The sequence below is a fragment of the Zea mays genome, chromosome 5 (genome assembly GCF_902167145.1).
Source record: "Zea mays cultivar B73 chromosome 5, Zm-B73-REFERENCE-NAM-5.0, whole genome shotgun sequence".
Classification (NCBI taxonomy): domain Eukaryota; kingdom Viridiplantae; phylum Streptophyta; class Magnoliopsida; order Poales; family Poaceae; genus Zea; species Zea mays.
Window position 1 is genome coordinate 66134038 of NC_050100.1, and position 20862 is coordinate 66154899.

The 20862-nt window shown below is 42.7% G+C and overlaps 1 protein-coding gene across 5 annotated transcripts; it reads left to right on the forward strand.

Annotated features, from left to right (window-relative positions):
• The first annotated feature begins 14846 nt into the window (after positions 1-14846).
• On the forward strand, positions 14847-20654 carry LOC103626481 (uncharacterized). 5 transcript variants are annotated; one of them, XR_002262297.2, is made up of 7 exons: positions 14847-15190; positions 15289-15479; positions 16391-16501; positions 16573-18716; positions 19443-19515; positions 19763-19898; positions 19998-20654. XR_002262297.2 is itself a non-coding variant. In XM_008646891.3 (7 exons), exons 1-7 carry the CDS (start codon positions 14923-14925, stop codon positions 20023-20025), a joined length of 2955 nt encoding a protein of 984 aa, XP_008645113.3. In that variant the 5' UTR covers positions 14847-14922; the 3' UTR covers positions 20026-20654. The 5 variants fall into 5 exon arrangements, 4 of the variants coding, with proteins under 4 accessions (XP_008645113.3, XP_008645115.3, XP_008645114.3 ...); XM_008646891.3 differs by having other exon boundaries at positions 19759-19898; XM_008646893.3 differs by having other exon boundaries at positions 19845-19898; positions 19998-20587.
• Positions 20655-20862: the final 208 nt, after the last annotated feature.

The following is a 20862-nucleotide window of genomic DNA, read 5'->3' on the forward strand; positions in this document are numbered from 1 at the left end:
GTGGAGCTCTTTGAGGGGAACTCCCAAGCCTTAAAGCATCCAGGGGAAGGTGACGTTGATGCTGCTTCCCCCATCCACTAACACCTTCTTCACCCTGCTCTCTCGGATCACCGGGTCGACGAGGAGCGGGTACTTGCCCGGGTGATCGAAGTTGAGCCACTGATCTGCCCGAGTGAAGGTAATCGGGTGCTCAAACCATCGATATGGGGCAGGAGGGCTGGTGGCCACCACCAGTATCTGACGGTCGTTGAGCTTCTATTGCCTCTTACTTTCCTGCGATCCATGTCCGCCGAAGATGACGTTGACTTCTCCATCGACGCGCGGGAACGCTCCGCCTCCTCCCCCTCCTGCTGTTGAGGTTGTCGAGGTTCTCCAGGTCCTCGTGGTGGGGGAGGTGGCAGAGGTTGGAAGGGTCGGTCGTTCCCCACGGAGTGCTTAATGTCTCTGTAGTTCCGGAGGGTGTGGCGCATGTCTTTGTGGTATGGGCACTGGCCGTCGAGGAAGTCGTCCAGTGTATGTTCGCCTCCGCGAGGTCCTCCTCGGGCGCGAGAGGCGGGTGGTATGGTGGCGTGGACTTCCTCACGAGGCCTCTTCTCCCAACGTTTGTCGGGTAGTTGGTTCATGTCGCGTCGCGGTGCCGCCGGTGCAGGCTTTGCTCCTCCGATGAGGTCCTGAGCTCGTTCGTCGGCGGTGATGTAGAGGTCATGAAAGTCGCCTAGAGGGGGGTGAATAGGGGGAATCTGAAATTTATAAACTTAAGCACACACTACAAGCCGGGGTTAGCGTTAGAATTAAATTCGAGTCCGAAAGAGAGGGCGAAAACAAATCACAAGCGAATAAGAGCGGATGACACGGAGATTTGTTTTACCGAGGTTTGGTTCTTGCAAACCTACTCCCCGTTGAGGTGGTCATAAAGACCGGGTCTCTTTCAACCCTTTCCCTCTCTCAAACGGTCACTTAGACCGAGTGAGCTTCTCTTCTCAATCACACGGGACACTAAGTCCCCACAAGGACCACCACACAATTGGTGTCTCTTTCCTTGATTACAATTGAGTTGGAAACAAGAAAGAAGGAAGAAGAAAAGCAATCAAAGCGTAAGAACTCAAATGAACACAATTGTCTCTCTCACTAGTCACTATTTGATTGGAATGATCTTTGGACTTGGGAGAGGATTTGATCTCTTGTTTGTGTCTTTGAATGAAGTCTAGAGCTCTTGTATGAGGTTTGAAGGCTGAAAACTTGGATGCAATGAATGGTGGGTGGTTGGGGGTATTTATAACCCCAACCACCAAAATAGTCGTTGGCGAAGGCTGTTGTCGTATGGCGCACCGGACAGTCCGGTGCGCCACCGGACACTGTCCGGTGCGCTAGCCACGTTACCCGACCGTTAGGGTTCGACTGTTGGAGTTTCTGACTTCTGGGCCACCGGACAGTCCGGTGGTGCACCAGACAGTCACTATTCACTGTCTGGTGCGCCTTCTGGTGCTACTCTGACTTCTGCGTGCAGGCGTGCACTGTTCACTTTTATTTTTTCCGTTGCAGACGACCGTTGGCGCTGTGTAGCCGTTACTCCGCTGGCACACCGGACAGTCCGGTGCTACACCGGACAGGCCGGTGAATTATAACGGAGCGGCTCCCAGAATTCTCGAAGGTGCGCCAGACCAGGGCAGCCTTCGGTTGCTTTGCTCCATTCCTTTTTGAACCTTTTCTTTGAACTTTGTATTGGTTTATTGTGAACCTTTGGCACCTGTAAAACTTATAATCTAGAGCAAACTAGTTAGTCCAATTGTTTGTGTTGGACAATTCAACCACCAAAATCAATTAGGAAAAGGTGTAAGCCTATTTCCCTTTCAGGTTGGCTTCCCGGAACAGCTGCTCGGAGGTAGTCGGTGCTTTTTGCAGTATGGCTCGGATGAAGGCCGAGTCATTAGATCCCCGGTAGAAGTCCTCGATCACTGCCGCTTCCGCGACCTCGGGGATACGATTTCTCATGGTCTGAAATCTCTTGAGGTATGACCGGAGAGTTTCATCCCCTCGACGCTTGATGGATTTGAGGTCCCATGGCTGCTCTGGTTTGTCGGAGAGAGATTGAAAGTTGGCAGTGAAACGTCGACTGAAGTCGCTCCAGTCATCGATGCAGTGTCGGGGTAGGTGTCGAAGCCATTGCAGTTCATCATGCCCGAGGACGATGGGCAAGTATGCGGTCATCACATCTTCGGTTGCCCCAGCGGCTCGGGCGGCGGTGGTGTAGACGGCCAACCAGCCTCCCGGATCCTACTTAGGCTCGTACTTATCGACGTTGGAGACTTTGAATTTAGGGGGCCATTGAATGGCCCTGAGGCATGGATTGAGCGCCGATACTCCACATGTGTCCTCCTGTCGTCGATGATGATGTCTATCCCGGGGAGGGGAGTTGTTGTCGTGATGCCTCGACCGTCCCCGGGTTGTGCCGCTAGTCGAAGCCGTTGCCGACTCAATTCTGGTGGTTTGACTCCGTGCAGGGATGTCGTGGTCCCGATCATATTCTTCTCGGCGCCGGATCTCGTTCTCGTGTCGTCGTTCGCGCGAAGCATTGATGGAGCTCCGTGTGTCCCGCTGACTGTTGATGGCGTGTCGTAGATCACTCGAAGGATGAGCGAGAGGTAGAAGATGATTTGCTGCCCGAGTGAGCAGCCGCCGATAGCCCTCGGCGTTCGGAGTCCAGGGGAGGCCATCAGCTATCCGAGCCAATACCCCACCGACCTCACTCGGTGTGTTCATGGCTCGGGCGAAGTCAGGGTTCAGGTTACGTCCGAAGAGAGGGTTCTCTCGGCGTTGTATTGCTTCCTGCTCAGCCTGTTCTTGAGCTTGCCGACGATCACGTTGCCGGGAATTCCTTCTTTCCCTGAATACCCGTTCTTCTGGAGTTTCTCCCATCTCCGAGATTTCATCTCTTGGCACGGGCTGCGCCGGGTCCCGCTCTCCGGCTTCATGATGTTGCCGAATATTTTGGCGTCGGTTCCTTCGTCGGCGAGATTCCTGCTGAAGAGGTTCTTCTCCTGGCGCGGTTGGTTCATCGTCGGAGATGGGAGTTGATTCCACTCTTCCCCCGATGAAGAGGACGTCGGGGTAGAATGGAACTGTCTTCGTGACGAGCTCCTTTCTGTTCTCCTTTGAGGGCGGAGGTATTAGAAGAGCAGTTTGATGATCCTCGACCTTGTTCGCCTCCTTTCTCCTAGTGATCTGTGTCCATGTCTCTGTGGAAGAGGTGGACAGCGGAGTTCTCCGGGTAGACGGACCCTCTGCCCTTGGCTTGTAGGAGGGAGTCTCTGTTCGGAGCGCTGGAGGTCACGCTTTTTCCTGCTTCGCTCCGGCTTTTCCGGAGTTTGTTGAGGAAGGCTTTCTCTCCGGCGGATCCGCGATACGATATAGAGTTCCTTCTTCATCTGCCATGGATGAAATGGTTCTGAAGCAGAACGTGGACCCGGGGCGGAGGACGATCTTGTGCTGGAAGGTGATGGTCATTGAGCTAGCTTGGATCAGTGACACACCCACTACCTGGCGCGCCAGCTGTCGGAGTTCTCTAGTATCTGGGATGTTAGAGAACTGAGTAGATGGCTGAGTAGTGAGATATGTTTTTGAGGGGATGCCCCCTAGGCCTTATATACTCGACCGTGGGGCGTTACATGCGGATATGATAACAACGTGAGCCTAAGTAATAGTGAACCGACTGAGCCTATCTTTCTATAATTCCGCCGACCTATCTCCGTTCAGTTCTGATGTATGAGGACATTATATGGGAAGGTCGGATCATTGCTGCGGTTGCTGCTCAAATTCATCGGGTCGTCTGGGCTTGCGTTGATCCAATCTTATGTCAATCCACTTCACTGGATGTCACTCCCCAGGCCCACGAAGGGATGACCTTGCGAACTATTGGGCCCAAGGCCTTTCGCGAGGTTTTTTAGCCTTCCAGTGGACCCGGGGGATATCTTTCCCCCACACAAACCTCCAAATAGTTGTTGAAGAAACTGCTAAAAATTTGCTCTTGGCTAGCGCACCGGACTGGACCTGCGCACCACCGGACCAGGAATAGTAACATGTCGTTCAGGATTTTGACTAGATCCATCCTAACCAAGGTGGCACCGAACCGGTTCGATGCACCACTGGACCGTCCACCACATCAGCTAGCCATTGCTCGCCCACTGAAGTCCAAAGTAGCTGAAAGGGAAATAGGCTTTAAACCTTTTCCTAAATGTTTTTGGTGGTTGAATGTCCAACACAAATAATTGGACTAACTAGTTTGCTCTAGATTGCATGTTCTACAGGTGTCAAAGATTCAACAGAAACCAATAGAAAGAACAAGACATGGTTCAAAACAAAGGAGCAAAAAGAAACCGAAGTGCTCCCTGGTCTGGCACACTGGACTGTCCGGTGTGGCACCGGACAATATCCGGTGCACCAGGGAGGATTGCCTTCAAACTCTTCACCTTCGGGTTTCTCAGGCGCAACCCCACTATAATTCACCGGACTGTCCGGTGCATCACCGGACAGTGTCCGGTGCTCCAGAGTGAAGCGACTCTGAATTGGCCAGCTTCGGGGAAATGGGAGGGCGCTCCGCTAAAATTCACCGGACTATCCGGTGTGCACCGGACTGTCCGGTGCGCCAGCGGAGCAACGGCTACCTCGCGCCAACGGTCGACTCTGACAGTGAACAGTGCGCAACAGTATACGCGGCAGAAGTCAGAGCAGAAGGACAGAGGGGCACCGGACTGTCCGGTGTGCACCGGACTGTCCGATGCCACATGAGGACAAAGCCTCCAACGGTCGACCAGCTCCAACCCCAACGGATAGGATGACGTGGCTGGCGCACCGGACACTGTCCGGTGTGCACCGGACTGTCCGGTGCGCCCATCGCCAGCAGCCTTCTCCAACGGCTACATTTTGGTTGGTGGCTATAAATACCACCCCAACCGGCCACTTCAAGGTGTGGGAGTCCAAGCAACATTCCAAGTCATCTAGTTGACATACTCAAGCCCTCCCAACCACATATATTCATTGATCCATCCTATACACAAGATTTAGACCACTACAACCAACACAAGTGCCACAAAAGAGAAAGCGAGAAAGAGAGAGCTACTCAAGTGAGTTTAGCCCTAGTGCCTTGTGAGATTCATTGAGAGATAGTGTGCGCTACATCTTTGTGTTCATTTGCGCGTGGAGTTTTGACTCCCATTGAACTTCCTCCAAAGTTTTGGAGGCTTGTAAAAGCTAGCAAGAGACACCAAAGAGTGTGGTGGTCCTTGCGGGGTCGAGAGTGATCCTTGAGAAGAAGAAGAGCTCGCCGATCCTTGGGTGATCGGTGGAGAGAGGGAAAGGGTTGAAAAAGACCCGTCCTTGAGTGGACTCCTCAACGGGGACTAGGCCTTCGAGGGCCGAACCTCGGTAAAACAAATCACCCGTGTTCATTGTGTTTTTACTTGTGATTTGTTTGCTTTTCCTTACTCTAAGTTCTCTTGCACTATTCTTTGCTTATATCATTTGGTGTTGCTTCAAGTTAAAATTCTCATTTAGTGAAGCAACACTCCGCAAGAAAGGACTTGAGTTATTGCTCTTTTCATCTAAGCCTTCTTGCTTAATTATCATAGACTTATTAGTCGTATTATCACTTCCGCATTATTTAAAGGCTATACTCTTTACTAGCAAGAACTTAGTTTTTATTATACTCCGATAATCACATATCTTGTTCTAACCACTAATCAAAGGATCTAGTTGGGGGATAAAGTTTTAATTTTCAGGTTTCGCCTATCCACCCCCCTCTAGGCGACTTTCAATTGGTATCGGAGCTAGGCACTTCATCTTGAGTCTAACAACTCGAAGTGATGGCTCATAGAAGATCCCAAAAGAACAAGAAGACTCCTCCATCGAACACAACTCAAAAAGAGGTAACTTTTGAAGTATTATTTGATGATTGTTCTAATTATGACTCATGGTCCTCTAGTGTGATAAATGCTTTTAGAACCATAGATCCACGATTAGAACAAATTATAGACAAGAGTATTTTTCCCTCTAACTTCAATGGAAAAATTAATTCCGAGGAGGATCAAAGATGTTATCACTTAAACTATCTAGCTTTTGACATCTTAACTAATTCTCTTAGTAAAGAAGATTATCGTGCCTTCATATCAAATTATGACGAATCAATCCATGATGCGCATGATATTTGGACTAGAATTAGAAGCAAATTTGATGAGTCCTATTATGATAGTCCATTTTGTGCTTCTACTTCCTTTGGTATTTGTGATACTAAACCTTGCAAGGAAGAAGAAGAAAATGAACGATGGAGACCAAACGATGAATCCACCTCTCCAAAAGGTTTGTCTTCCCATTTTGATTCCCACATATGTTGTGTGGCTAATGAAAATGATAGGGAATGCACAAATGAGGATAAGGAGGAAGAAAGAAGCCTCTTGCAACTCTACGCTCGCCTAAACCAAGAAGATAAGGCGGTCATGCTTAAACTTCTAGAAAGAGCGAGAGAGCAAAGCGAAGCTCGTCAAAGGATAGAAGATGTTCTCTCCATAAAAATGCAATGCTTTGACGAGTTGACTAAAGAACATGAGGAGCTAAAGTGCTCTCATGTTGATTTGGTCCAAAGGTATGAAACTATTTCAATTGAGCAAGATAACGCTTTACATTGTATCGCTCAATTAGTAAATAGGAATACCTTGCTTAAGGACCAAGTAGAAAAGCTAAAAATTGAAAATCTAGCTTTTCAAGAAAAATATGATATGCTCTCATGAAAATCTTATGAATGATCATATCATATTAGATATCGTTCATGAGGTTGTGATAGAAAACTTAAAATCTCAACAACCTCGCTCATGCACATGTATTCAAGTTGACACTATATTATCATGTGCTAATGCTTGTTGTTCGTCGACAAGCAAACCCTCCTTTGAGCTAGAATTTGCAGGAACAAATGATGATACATATCAAAAGTTCAAAGAAGAAAATGGGAGGCTAAAGATGAGCTTGACACAACTTAAAGGGAAAGGCATTCCTCAACCTTCTCAAGATAACCGTGATCACATGGTGAAGAAGCTTGAGACGGGAACAATCGAGGCATGCACAAAATCCCTTGAAGAAAATGTCAAGGACTTGAGGATTGCCAAGAGGAGGAAACAAAAGAAGAAAATCAATACCTCTTCCAAAAGCCTCAACCATGCCTCCATACAAGGTAACATCCAAGGTGATGATCAAGCCACACTTCACACTAAGAAAAATAAGAAGTGTAGTGAATGTTTTGAAGAGGGACACTTGATTAGGTCGTGTCCCTACATTAAAAATGGCTTGATTATTAACAAGGATGATAGACTTTGTTTTAAATGTTCAAAGAAGGGACACTTTATTAAATCTTGTCCCCATTTAAAACAAAGAGGCATAGGGTTAGAAAAGAAAGTTTTTACTAACCATGTAGCAAGCAACAAACAAGGAAAGAAGAAATCTTCAAGACTTCAAAAAGCCTATGCTACACATGCCGGAAAAGGGACATCAATGCAAGGATTGTCCCATTAGTAACTATCCCACTCCTAACTTGTCAATTGATTCTCATATAACTAGGCAACCCAAAATTGCAACTTGTGCTAGAAAGGTAATGAGTTTACCAAGCGCTAACACAAAGGACTTTTGGGTTCCTAGACCCTTGTTTACTAACCTTGACGGACCCATCAAGCGATGGGTACCAAAATGTGCTTGACAAGCTTTGTAGGAGGAGGAGATGATATGAAACTTTGGGGTGCTTGAGGGAGTTAATTCAATTCTTATTAACTCAAGCTATCAATCTTCAAATGATCTATATATTTAAGATTGACCCAAAGTTATTTCAATTTATTATATTCAAAACTCATATCATCTCGGGAAGATATTAATGTTGTAGGAAATAAAGAATCATCATGTGCGGAAAATCAAGGCCTACAACATGGAGAAATGTCAAAGGATGGTAACACTTATGCTTTTAAGTGCAAGTATCTTAAATTATTATTTCTTATGTGTCTTGTGTAGTCACATAGGAAAAGGAAGCACTTAAGATGTTTTTAAAATTATGTCACCATTCTTTGAAGAAATTCCTCTCATATGGTAGATTGCATATTCTTCGTTTCTATATTATGGCAATCTACATGCTTTAAAATTGTTGCAAGTTCCCATGGCATATTTCACTCTAGTTATCCTATTATTGCCATGATCTAGATATAGAAAAAGATTCCATGTTCTTAAAAGAATAAGGTGTCATGTAAGGAATTCAAATCCTAAGGACACTTATAAAAGGGAATCTTTCTTTATGTCTAGAATAGTGAGACTAATGTTCTTATCTAAGTAACCTAAGTAGTCTCACATTTAGAGAATAAGTTTCTCTATGGAAATGCGTAATCCATCATGACAAGAAAAATCAATCCAATAATTTATGTTGTGTGTCTTATTGCTTAAATTGGATGTGATTCTTCTTCATTTATCGCTCTCCATGTTATGGATTAGATTTATTCCCATAGTATCAAGAATTTAACTATTCTTGTTTTATAAGTTAAAACTAAGCATACATCATGGAATAATCTAGCTCATATTATAAAATTTCCATACTATAGTAATCCATTTTTCATTCCATACCAAAATGATTACAAAAAGGGAAACTAGTGCTTGTGTTACTAATAACATACCTCTTGAGCTTACTTGTGAAATCTACAAGAGAACAAGTGCAAGTCACAAGCCTAAAGGATTACTCTTTGCCCAAAGGAAGAAAGGTAAAAGCAAAGGTATGGGAACTCATCCTCTTAATCAAATATAGTTCCCTTCAATGGTTATTTACTCTAAATTATCATTTTTGAAGAATAAATTCTTTATTGGACTAAATTTGTCTAGATGTGCATTCAATCACATTCTCATAAATGCACTTGTCCATTAGAATCTAGTTCATGCCTTTGCTATATTTGTTTTCATATTGATATGCTTCCAAGTTATGATGATTCAATATGAAGAAGTGAACTTCCTATGATTGGTCAAAATGTTTAAAAGGTGCATATTTCTCTTTTCTAACGATGTGCACCAATAATAAGGATTTTACTTCATGTATGTGTGACTTGTGGATGATGAATTGTGTATATTAATTATCTAAAGAAATCATACTTCATCATATACTCCCTCGCGCTATTAACATCTCTCTTGAGTATCTTCAATAAGTTTGGAAGGAAAAAGAGACAACTACAAAGGGTGGACACTCAAATGGAAAAGGAAGAACATCAAGGACAACAACACCTACTTGGACAATAAGGTCTTCACAACAATCAATGGTGTGGTTGTAAGCATTCTAAAATCCTTTTATTATGAGATTATCAGGCTTAAGTTGTTTATTGCAAATTTTATAAGCCTCGATCAAGATGTTTGATGGGCCTCCCTTTATGTCTTTAAAAATTAAATGCATCAAAATCAATTCTTTCAATTACTTGGTGCATATCTTTAGGGGGAGTCCATTCTTATATTTTGATTATGATGAGACTATTGCTTTATCTTAGTAATTTCATATAAGTCTCTTGCATGAGAATAATGTTTCTCATATAGTATGCTACTACTCATCAATCCAACTTGTTAAAAAAATGTCGCCTTTATCAAGGATTGTTGCTTTCATTGCTAAAGTAGCATGCTTACTGGATTCTCCTATAATAAGCTTATTTGTTAATCTAATGCTCATATTGTTCTTCTGATCACATCTGTTATTTGTTTGATCATTGAATAACTTCTATTAACACTTATACTTCTTAGTGCCTCATATAAAATCAATCATTGATATGCACTACGTTGAAAGGAGAATTCATGTTGCCTTTATACAATTTGTGATCCATTTAATTTGATCTAACATTAACTTGGAGAAGGATCACTAGTTGTAGAACTCTCTCTTGTGCAAAATATTTCCATATATTGTCTTGAGTATAGGTCTTAAGCAACTAAGACTAAGGACAATGCACAATGAAGAGAGTGTCTCTATGTGAAGGTACAAAAGGGTAAAACTACTTCCTTTCATTCAAACTTGTACCTAAATCTTTCTTTTCTATACTTTCTTTACATATCTTGTATAAAAGGAAGAGAAAGCATGTCCATGCATTTTTCCCTACTTCATACCTAGTTTAACATCTCAAACATTTCATTCCTGCATTTATGCATCTTTGTTAAAACTGGATGAAGTAATCTTTTTGTCAAAAAGCTTAAAGCTTAACCTTGTAACGAGGATAAGTTGCCTTTGTTCCAAAGGTGGATGGTCCTTAAGCCTCTTTGAAATCCTTAAGGGAAAATGCTTAAGATTTTTATAACATGCTTTCATAAGTGCATAATCTGTCATGAGCATCACACCTATACTGTGACACAATGCACTTTACTTTCTCTATGATATAGATTTGTTCTCATTAACCTAATCATGTGCACTTGGCATTTAAGGCCAAAAATATGTATTCCTCTCAAGGCACATATTTAGGGGGAGAAATCTATATTATATAGAACTATGATCATGCTTAATTGATATATCTCTTGATCATATCTCTTTATGTCTACGACTAATGTGCTTTCAAGTGATCTTTATGCTAAGTCGTAGATTGAAAGGGAAATGGAGTCTTCGGCGAAGACAAGGCTTCCACTCAACTCTATTGGTACTATTTATCCTTCGCCATCACTCCACACTAGCTCTCCACATTGGTATAATCTTTCACTCATATATTATTTGCCAAAGGGGGAGTCAACTTATAGAAAGAGGGCTTATATTTCACTCAAAGTATCCGTTTTTGGCGATTCATGCCAAAGGGGGAGAAAGTATTAGCCCAAAGCAAAAGGACCGCACCACCACCAATTTTGAAAATTTAAAAGGTCTTGAAATGATGAATTTTCAATTGGTATAGTCTTTCAATTTGGTTTTAAAGAGGGTATTTTCAAATTGGTATCTTACTTGTGATATAATTTCAAATTGGTATACCCTCTTCAAAATTAATATCAAAACCCTCTTGAACACTAAGAGGAGGATTTCATTAAGGGGGAGTTTTGTTAAGTCAAAGAAAAAGCATTTGAAACAGGGGGAGAAAATCTCAAATCTTGTAAATGCTTCTCAAAATTCTTATTCATTTACCTTTGACTATTTGCAAAAGACTTTGAAAAGAATTTCCAAAACGTTTGCAAAAACAAAACATGTGGTGCAAGCGTGGTCCAAAATGTTAAAAATGAAGAGAACCATTCATGCATATCTTATGAAATCAATATTGGTTTAATTCCAAGCAATCTTTGCACTTACCTTAGGCAAACTAGTTCAATTATGCTCTTATATATTTGCTTTGGTTTGTGTTGGCATCAATCACCAAAAAGGGGGAGATTGAAAGGGAAATAGGCTTTAAACCTTTTCCTAAATGTTTTTGGTGGTTGAATGTCCAACACAAATAATTGGACTAACTAGTTTGCTCTAGATTGCATGTTCTACAGGTGTCAAAGATTCAACAGAAACCAATAGAAAGAACAAGACAGGGTTCAAAACAAAGGAGCAAAAAGAAACCGAAGTGCTCCCTGGTCTGGCACACCGGACTGTCCGGTGCACCACCGGACAATGTCCGGTGCACCAGGGAGGATTGCCTTCGAACTCTTCACCTTCGGGTTTCTCAGGCGCAACCCCACTATAATTCACCGTACTGTCCGGTGCATCATCGGACAGTGTCCGGTGCTCCAGAGTGAAGCGGCTCTGAACTGGCCAGCTTCGGGGAAATGGGAGGGCGCTCCGCTAAAATTCACCGGACTGTCCGGTGTACACCGGACTGTCCGGTGCGCCAGCGGAGCAACGGCTACCTCGCGCTAACGGTCGACTCTGACAGTGAACAGTGCGCAACAGTATACGCGGCAGAAGTCAGAGCAGAAGGACAGAGGGGCACCAGACTGTCCGGTGTGCACCGGACTGTCCGGTGCCACATAAGGACAAAGCCTCCAACGGTCGACCAGCTCCAACCCCAACGGATAGGATGACGTGGCTGGCGCACCGGACTGTCCGGTGCACCCATCGCCAGCAGCCTTCTCCAACGACTACGTTTTGGTTGGTGGCTATAAATACCACCCCAACCGGCCACTTCAAGGTGTGGGAGTCCAAGCAACATTCCAAGTCATCTAGTTGACATACTCAAGCCCTCCCAACCACATATATTCATTGATCCATCCTATACACAAGATTTAGACCACTACAACCAACACAAGTGCCACAAAAGAGAAAGCGAGAAAGAGAGAGCTACTCAAGTGAGTTTAGCCCTAGTGCCTTGTGAGATTCATTGAGAGATAGTGTGTGCTACATCTTTGTGTTCATTTGTGCGTGGAGTTTTGACTCCCATTGAACTTCCTCCAAAGTTTTGGAGGCTTGTAAAAGCTAGCAAGAGACACCAAAGAGTGTGGTGGTCCTTGCGGGGTCGAGAGTGATCCTTGAGAAGAAGAAGAGCTCGCCGATCCTTGGGTGATCGGTGGAGAGAGGGAAAGGGTTGAAAAAGACCCGTCCTTGAGTGGACTCCTCAACGGGGACTAGGCCTTCGAGGGCCGAACCTCGGTAAAACAAATCACCCGTGTTCATTGTGTTTTTACTTGTGATTTGTTTGCTTTCCCTTACTCTAAGTTCTCTTGCACTATTCTTTGCTTATATCATTTGGTGTTGCTTCAAGTTAAAATTCTCATTTAGTGAAGCAACACTCCACAAGAAAGGACTTGAGTTATTGCTCTTTTCATCTAAGCCTTCTTGCTTAATTATCATAGACTTATTAGTCGTATTATCACTTCCGCATTATTTAAAGGCTATCCTCTTTACTAGCAAGAATTTAGTTTTTATTATACTCCGATAATCACATATCTTGTTCTAACCACTAATCAAAGGATCTAGTTGGGGGATAAAGTTTTAATTTTCAGGTTTCGCCTATCCACCCCCCTCTAGGCGACTTTCAGTAGCCATTACTCGAGAGGTCCGGTGTAACACCTGACCATGGTCTGATGATTTTTAATTAAAACCTGAGACTAGGCAGTTCCGTGGGTCTATTATTCCAGGCCCTGAAGCCTTCTAGGGGGCCTCTGCAGAGACGGTCCGGTGTGACACCAGACTGATATTGTAGACGGTCTGGTGCCCCTTATGCAATTAAATATTTTGTAACTTTCTCTAATTCAAAATGGCTTTACTTGGGAACTATTCTATGTCTTAGACAAACATATTTAGAGTTTGTTTGACATGCATAAGTCATAGGTCCATACCTTTGGCTCATCATCCTTCATTTTTCCTATTTCAACTCAAAACAAGTCCAAAAACACTTTTTGTTAGAAACTGAGTTAGAGAGCAAACCAAATTGCTAGAAACATTGTAATTGGTTTGTGTGACATATTCAAAGGTTTAAACCTCACCGATATACCCTTTTCAAAATGTTGCACTTTCTGGCCTTGTTTGAGCTCATTCGGACTTGGAATCTTCGAATTGCATTTGAGTGAACCTATACTCATATGCTTGCAAATTAGTTAGTCCAAGATACTCCGTTGGTCATTCAATCACCAAAACTTATAGAAATGGCTTAATTGCCCATTTCCCTTTCAAGAATGTCTAGGGCGCAATACTTCTGAGACCTCTAAACACTTGAAATAGCAAGCTATAGTTCACAAAAGTGGTGAAAACGTGAAAACTGGTCTGACAACACAGGCATACAAAATCTACACTAGAAAGTGGACCCAAGAATAACTACATGTGGATAAGTGCATAGATTTTCATGTTTGATAGCTAAAACATACAAAAAACATATGAATCGTCAAAGTAAATCAAGCATAAATATAAATACACTTAACTATAATAGGAGGTTATAATTCTCAAAAAGGTATGATAGAAGTTTGTGGTGGTTAGCATTTGAAATGAGTCTTATTTTAGCATTAGTGGCATAAAGCCCAGTTAGGTCCAAATACCATATAACAACTCAATGTTGTTTCATTTAACCATTCATCTATTCACTAAGGAGTTTAGACCGCTTGTAATTGTGAGCACGCCTATTATAATAATTTATACACTCTATATAGATTGTACATCTTTGTCCACATATGTGATTCTGATTGCCATTTATAGATAGCCTCAAACTACACTTTCAAGGTGCATGATAGGGTTTCACTATAAAGTCTTTCAAAAGTTTGTCAAACAAGTTAGTAGCGACTAGGTTTCAGTGTCGTACACATATAGGATCCCCCTTCCAATATGGCACATTCCATCCCGTCTATACACTTAAAGCTAGAGGTAGTCATATATCCAACTCAGTCAAACCCCTTGTACACTTTTTAGGTTTTCATAGTTAACTAAAGACGGAGCACAATATCACTTCTAGTTGTACCATAAGTCTAAACTTGTTACTTACAGATAAGACCTAGGAATCAGAAACACAAAATAGCTAAAAAATATAACACTGGGTATTTAATCTCCTCACGAATGTAGTAAATCCAAAGAACTTGTTGTTTGTAAGTAGAAACTACCTAAAAATGTTATCTCGACCAAAATACTTCATAGTGGCCTTAATAATGGCATAAAAAAATTTGAGAAACAATAGTTCTACCCCACCCCCATAAAACTTGAAACCGGTGAGCTATAGCTCTTGAAAAATGGTGAAAACTTGAAAATTGGATCGTGAGCATCGAATCTCAAACATTTATAATAGAAAGTAGGCCCAAGAAATATGACATGTGGTTGAATGCCTAGATTGCCAAGTTTGACATGACTAGATAAACAAAAAGCGCACAAATCATAAATGGAAAATAGTGAAAAAAAAATCAACCTCGAATATTTGAGCTCCTCACGGATGTAGTAAAACAAACTTTGATGGTATTTTTCTAATCTTCAATCTAGTTGTTTTTTGAGTAATCTAACATGGAGCTACGACAATGAAGAAATCTATAACTAAGCAACTAATCTTCAATCTTATGGAACTTTTAATGGTACAGATCCAACTCTTCTTTGAAAGAAGGGAAATAATCTGTGCAGTGTTTAATATTACTTTTATTTTGCCGTTCAGCCCCTCGATTCGTGGTGCTCCTCCTCCTCCCGCAATGCCGCCCCCTTCCGCTTCCGCCATCGCCACCCGCTTCGCAACCCACTGGATAGCTGACGCCCTCGCCGACGACGAGTCCTTCGACTTCTCCGTGCTCCAGGGTGAGGCTCCAAACCCTAAACTCCTCCGCCGTTCGCCTGAACGCTTTCGGTCTCTCACCTGGGTCCCCTGGTTAATTGGCTTTGTTGGCGGTTTGCAGATCTGGTGCGGGCCTCGTCGAAGCCCCTCGCGGGCGCCCCGGAGGCCACGCGCGAGCGGGTCGCGCTCCGGTGCCTCCAGGAGGCGTCATCCGTGATAGCCGCTGGGGGTGATGCCGCGGCCACGGCGGGCGTGCTTAGGGTTGATGGCGCCCGGTCATGCGAGGATGTGCTGTTGCGGCTTATCAGAGAGGTGCGTGCTTCGTAGGCTTCCAATTTTGTCAGATACCGCACAAGCTTTGTTGAGTGCTTGCGCATTTGTTTATGTTCCATGTTTGCAATTGGAAGCATTTCATCTTGGAATAGTGGCATCAGCAGTGGGTAGTTATTTGTAGCCTCCCGTGTCCTGATTCGGCGTTGCTGCTTCGTTACTTTCGATTGTTCTGTTGGTAGAACAGCAGTGGTGGATTCATTGGGATGGAGGATGGAATATGACCTGGAACTAGATTGTTGGTATTGGGCTATCGGGGATTGGTATAAATCCGGACAGGAATACAGGATGTCTCGTTGCAAACTTATCTTGCTACAATGTCATTGCCACAACTTGTTGGAAAAAAATGTAAACATATTGGGGTTAAATTTTTTAGGAACCCCTCTCCATGGTAGCCACAGGGATCTGTACTCTGGTGAAATGTTCCGAGATATTCCCCAACATTGGCAAAATCCCATAGCTACTTCTTCCTCCTGTTATGCCAATTTTATGTGCTTCCTTAGCATCAATTATCTTACAGCTGTTATGGCTGTCGTGACATTCTGTTACTACGCTGCTGCATGTATGATTGTGAAGTTCTAAGAGATTACTGCATCTCCTTAAGATGGGCGTTTTCTCTCTGTTTTTTTTGGCAAAAATCAAGTGTTGCCATCAAGCTACCATTTATCACGAGTGTACATAGACAGCTAGTGTAAACATTTTCTAATTGTGTGTGGAGCCAGCCTATTGCAGCTTCTTTTTCATTAAGTGTGACTTTGAATTTTCACATTGCGCAAAAATCACATGAATTTAGTTGCCATTTTAAGAAGACATGTTACATTTGGTAAGTTATTACGAAGCACTTCCCAGTTTCTAGTGTATTTGAGACTTCTGATACATAGTAAAATTTGCAGGTTGGGAGTTCCAGAGAATTGGAGAAGGATTTGCTTCCACCTTTCAGTCAAGACATCCAGGAAACTATATGTACCAAGAAATCTACACTACCAGAAACTTCTTTCCAGTTGGTAAGTTAAAGAGAAAATCTCAATATTATAGGTAGAACAATGGCAAACTGAATTTGTAATTTTCTCTTCAGCTAAAAGGACTTGAGCCATGGATCACATCTATGACCCCACAATCCCAAATGGAGCACAATGACACTGAACAATGTGACATTGATCAGTCCCTGCGCAGCAGCCATGGATGTGTAAATATAGAGAAGCCTATGTTCCCTACAGACAATGCTGAGGTTCAGCAAGAGACTATGGCAGATGTAGTCAATGGAAGTGAAACGGGAAATGTCCAAAAGGATCCACCTGCACCAACTTCTGTTTTTCACCAACCGTGTATGCACGAAAGCAGGTCTTACATCCCTCCGCAAGAAGATACTATAGATGTTGTTGGTCTAGGCGATAGGTCCTTAGAAAGGAGTCCTATTGTGGAGGGGAACATGTCCATTGGATCTGTGCTTGCTTCAGCTGGCTGTGATGCACCTTTGCAGGGAAGAATTACTGAGCCCTTTTCCCAGCAGGATAAACATGATCATACTGCTACAGTTGAACCAAAATCTTGTAGGCAAAAATCTCCAAATCTATCTCACTGTGCCGATGGAGAGGGGGCAGATGATGGTGGCTCCAGCAATCAGTCATCTAAGGTTTCCATTCATGAAGGACCGAGTGCTCATGCCCCAGTAACTTCAGGTTTTGACAGAATCAGCGGTGTCTTATCAACAGATGCATCTGAACCTGAGCATTTGTCTGAGTGCATACCAGCACAGGATACATCCATGATTTCACAGCTTGACAGCAGGAAAGCTCATCTGAGTGCTCTGCAACAGGAAAGGGTTGAGAAAGTAAACCAAGGTCCGGAAGATATCTCTGCAAATATTGGGCCAGTGGAAAAGGAACATGTTCATGGGGATCTGACTTTGCAATCTGCTAGTGTTTTACTTTCTATTAGCTGCAATGGTTCTAATCAAGGAACTAAATCTGAAACCAATCTTCAACCAGGGACTGCTACAGAGGATAGGATGGCTTTTGAAGAGCAGAATGCGGAGAAGTCTCACTTAGAACTCAGTGGTACCAACAAGGCTAATCAAGCTCTGTTCGATGATGGCAGCGTCATGAAAAATAATACGGTTCATGGTGGGCTGACTGCGCATACTGCTCCAGTGTCTCAAAGCTGCAGTGTAACCTTACATGATAAAACTTCAGAAGCCAATTGTTTTTCTGAGTGGAAAAATGAAAAGAACGGTCAAAAAGATAATTGCCATACTTCTATTCCAGGCTCTTCTCAGGATGGGGGTGGAGAAAGTGCAAAGAAGACATCAAATGAGGTAAACTCTGGGGACACTTCTTCAAAAATATGTGTCCATTCTAAGGATAAAGACATTAATGATACTCTTGAGGGCTTGTCTCAACAAGATTTGTGTATAAAATGTGGTAAAGTTGGTCAGTTGCTTGAATGCAGCAGTTGTTCTTTAGCTGCTCATAATAGCTGTTTTGGTTCATCGGTGACATTTGAAGAGACCAACTTATTCTACTGCCCAGTATGCTTCTATAAGAGAGCCACCGAAGCATATAAAAAGGCAAAGAAAACATATGGGGAAGCTAGGAAGAACGTTGCTGCTTTCCTTGGCACAATACAGGTCACCAAGCAACATAATGAACAACTAAATGGAGTTCAACCAGGAGGTGCCAACAGAGAGGATCATTCTGACACATCAAAAAGGACTCATGAAAATGAAGTATATAATCTTGCTCATCAGGATGAAGAGCCTCATCAGCAGATGAAGAAGCAGAAAATAAATGCTATAGGTATTGATTATCGTAAGGAGGTACTCACTGAGAAGGTTCCTTTCCAGAACTCTGGTCCTGCATCCATTAATAAACATTCAGTGCTCCAGAATAACGGTAAAACACGAGTTAAGGATCCAGAGAAAAAGCAGCAAGCGGGAGACGAAGAAGCTCGCAAAGAAGCTGGTAATGAAAAATCTCATGAAACAGGAGCTTCATCTCAGAGAAGATGTGATCCTCCTTCGAATCATGACGTTGAGGCTGACCAGGAAGGTAGTCTTACAACTTCTATCCAATCTAGTGGTTCTGATGAATTAGAAGCTAAAGGATTGCAAGAGAAGAAGGCAGCTGTATCAAGTAAATCTAGAAAAGGTATTTCAAAGCGGGATCAACATATGCCTACTTCACCAAGAAAAAGAAATTCTGTACACCTGCAAAAGCGCTAGTAAGTGTCAGAGTGCAGTTGCAGTACCACTTATTTCCTTTACTTTAGTCTCAATTGCTGTGTTTACAAAGCAAAAAGGTCAATCAATGCAGCTTTGCTGGATGAACTGAACATGTTTGGGGTCTGTACCTAATTTAGGATTGAAAATGATATTGAGTGTGCTGGTCCACATATGCAAATAATAAAGCTCTAAATGGATAGTACCGGGGGTGACATTTGCATGTAGACTGTAGCTTTTCTTCTGTTCTTGTTCAAACAGTTTCCATTATTTTGTTTTCTCAGTATCATGGATAACATGACTGACGATAAGTTTTGACACAATTCGAACTTTTAAGGTGTTAGGCCTTTTGAGAGAACAGATAACGTTAACTATGTCATGACTCATGACAAGTCTTGGGCCTTTTGTCATTCATTGTTTTTCAAGTTCGGATGAGAGATCTTCACATACAAATGGTTAGTTCGAAATTCGAATTAGATCAGACTTAATTGCAATATGCCAATATAGGTACTTAGCGTTGGTATTTTGTTATGAGCTATGCAATGTTGAACACGCACCGATGGTATTACCCAGCCATGATAAAATGTTCTGCACATATAAAATGTCCTGTAAAATGTTGAGTCAACTGACTTCTTCAAACATTCACATTTTCCATCTACTATATGAAATTTCGTTTCTGAAAATGTTCTATTTAATGCTATTCCAAGAACTGAGCACATGCCTTGCAGTTCCAATCCTCTTGCACCACCTGGAAGACGCAAAAAACTCTTTTGGACAGAAGAAGAAGAAGCTGTTTTGAGGGTAATCATTCTTTGGATGTAAATTTTCATTGTTGAAACACCATCTCTGGCGCTAGCTTTTAAGACCTGTTTGGTTCGTGGCTATAACTGTGCCACACTTTGCCTAAGGTTAGTCGTCCGAATTGAAAAACTAACCTTAGGCACAAAAATTAGGCAAAGTGTGGCAAGTTAGGCAGCGAACCAAACATGCCCTTAGTATGTCTCGTTTGGCCATGTGTGCTTATACCTTTTGCTGATGGTCCAGGAAGGGATGGCAAAATTCACTCCACAGAATAATGCGCAAATTCCATGGATTCTGATACTAGAACATGGCCGTGGTGTGTTTCACAGGACGCGCCTGCCATCTGATTTGAGGGTCAAGTGGAGGAGCATGCAGAGGAAGAAGTGGGCAGGCTACTGATCTTACACGCCCCCGCGCACGTAGCTGTTGTGTCTCATGCTAAATTACTAACCATACCTTCATTTCTCTGTGTCCATCTGCAGATCTGATGCCGTTGACATGGAACACTGACGTGGTACTTGTACATAGCGAATGTGCAAGTAGGAATGGAGGAGGGTTTCTTCTAATTACTTTTGCAGCCCTTAATCCTGTAGCACTGACGTGGATTGGTTGTGGGATTCGGTGAACCTAGGCCTCCTCTAATATGCACGTAGATGATGGTAGAGAGATTGGTAGATTCAAACCTACGCGAAGAATTGCCAATAGATGACTTTGGCTGCTTCGTTCGTTCAAATCGCACATATATGTTGCTGCCGTGACTCCATACCGTGAAGAAGCTTGCCCAAAGTCTGCAGTTTTCTAAACCCCTGGTCAAAAAAGGCACCGATAAAATCATATCTCCAAGTTGTCAGTTGACTGCAAAACAAATTAGATTTTGTTTGGATACTCTAGTATTGACCTCAATCCATATATGTTGAGATCCATGTATGTTGAGGTGGATTGGGTTGTAAATTAGTTTAAGTTGTACTCCAATTTACCTCAACATATGTGGATTTGGGTCAATACTAGAGTATCTAAACTAAGTTAAGGTGCATGTAGAGATAAATACGGATGGAAAACCTCCTTCTGTTTACGTTTCTTGACTCGGTGTAGGTACATCCTAGTGACTTTAATAGTAGCCTAAGGCTCTATTTGTTTGAGCTTCTCGTCATCTTTTTAGTGTAAAAAGCCAGAAGCTAAAACAAAGAGTTTATATAGATGATGTTATATAGAAAGCTAAGAAGCTTGATTTTATGGGCTTTCTGTAGCTTTCTGAGATTAGAAAGCTAATAACATCACCGAAATACTATCATTGGCTTTTTAAGATTAAAAGCATCGCAACAGCTTTTTTTGCAAAGCTCTAAAAGC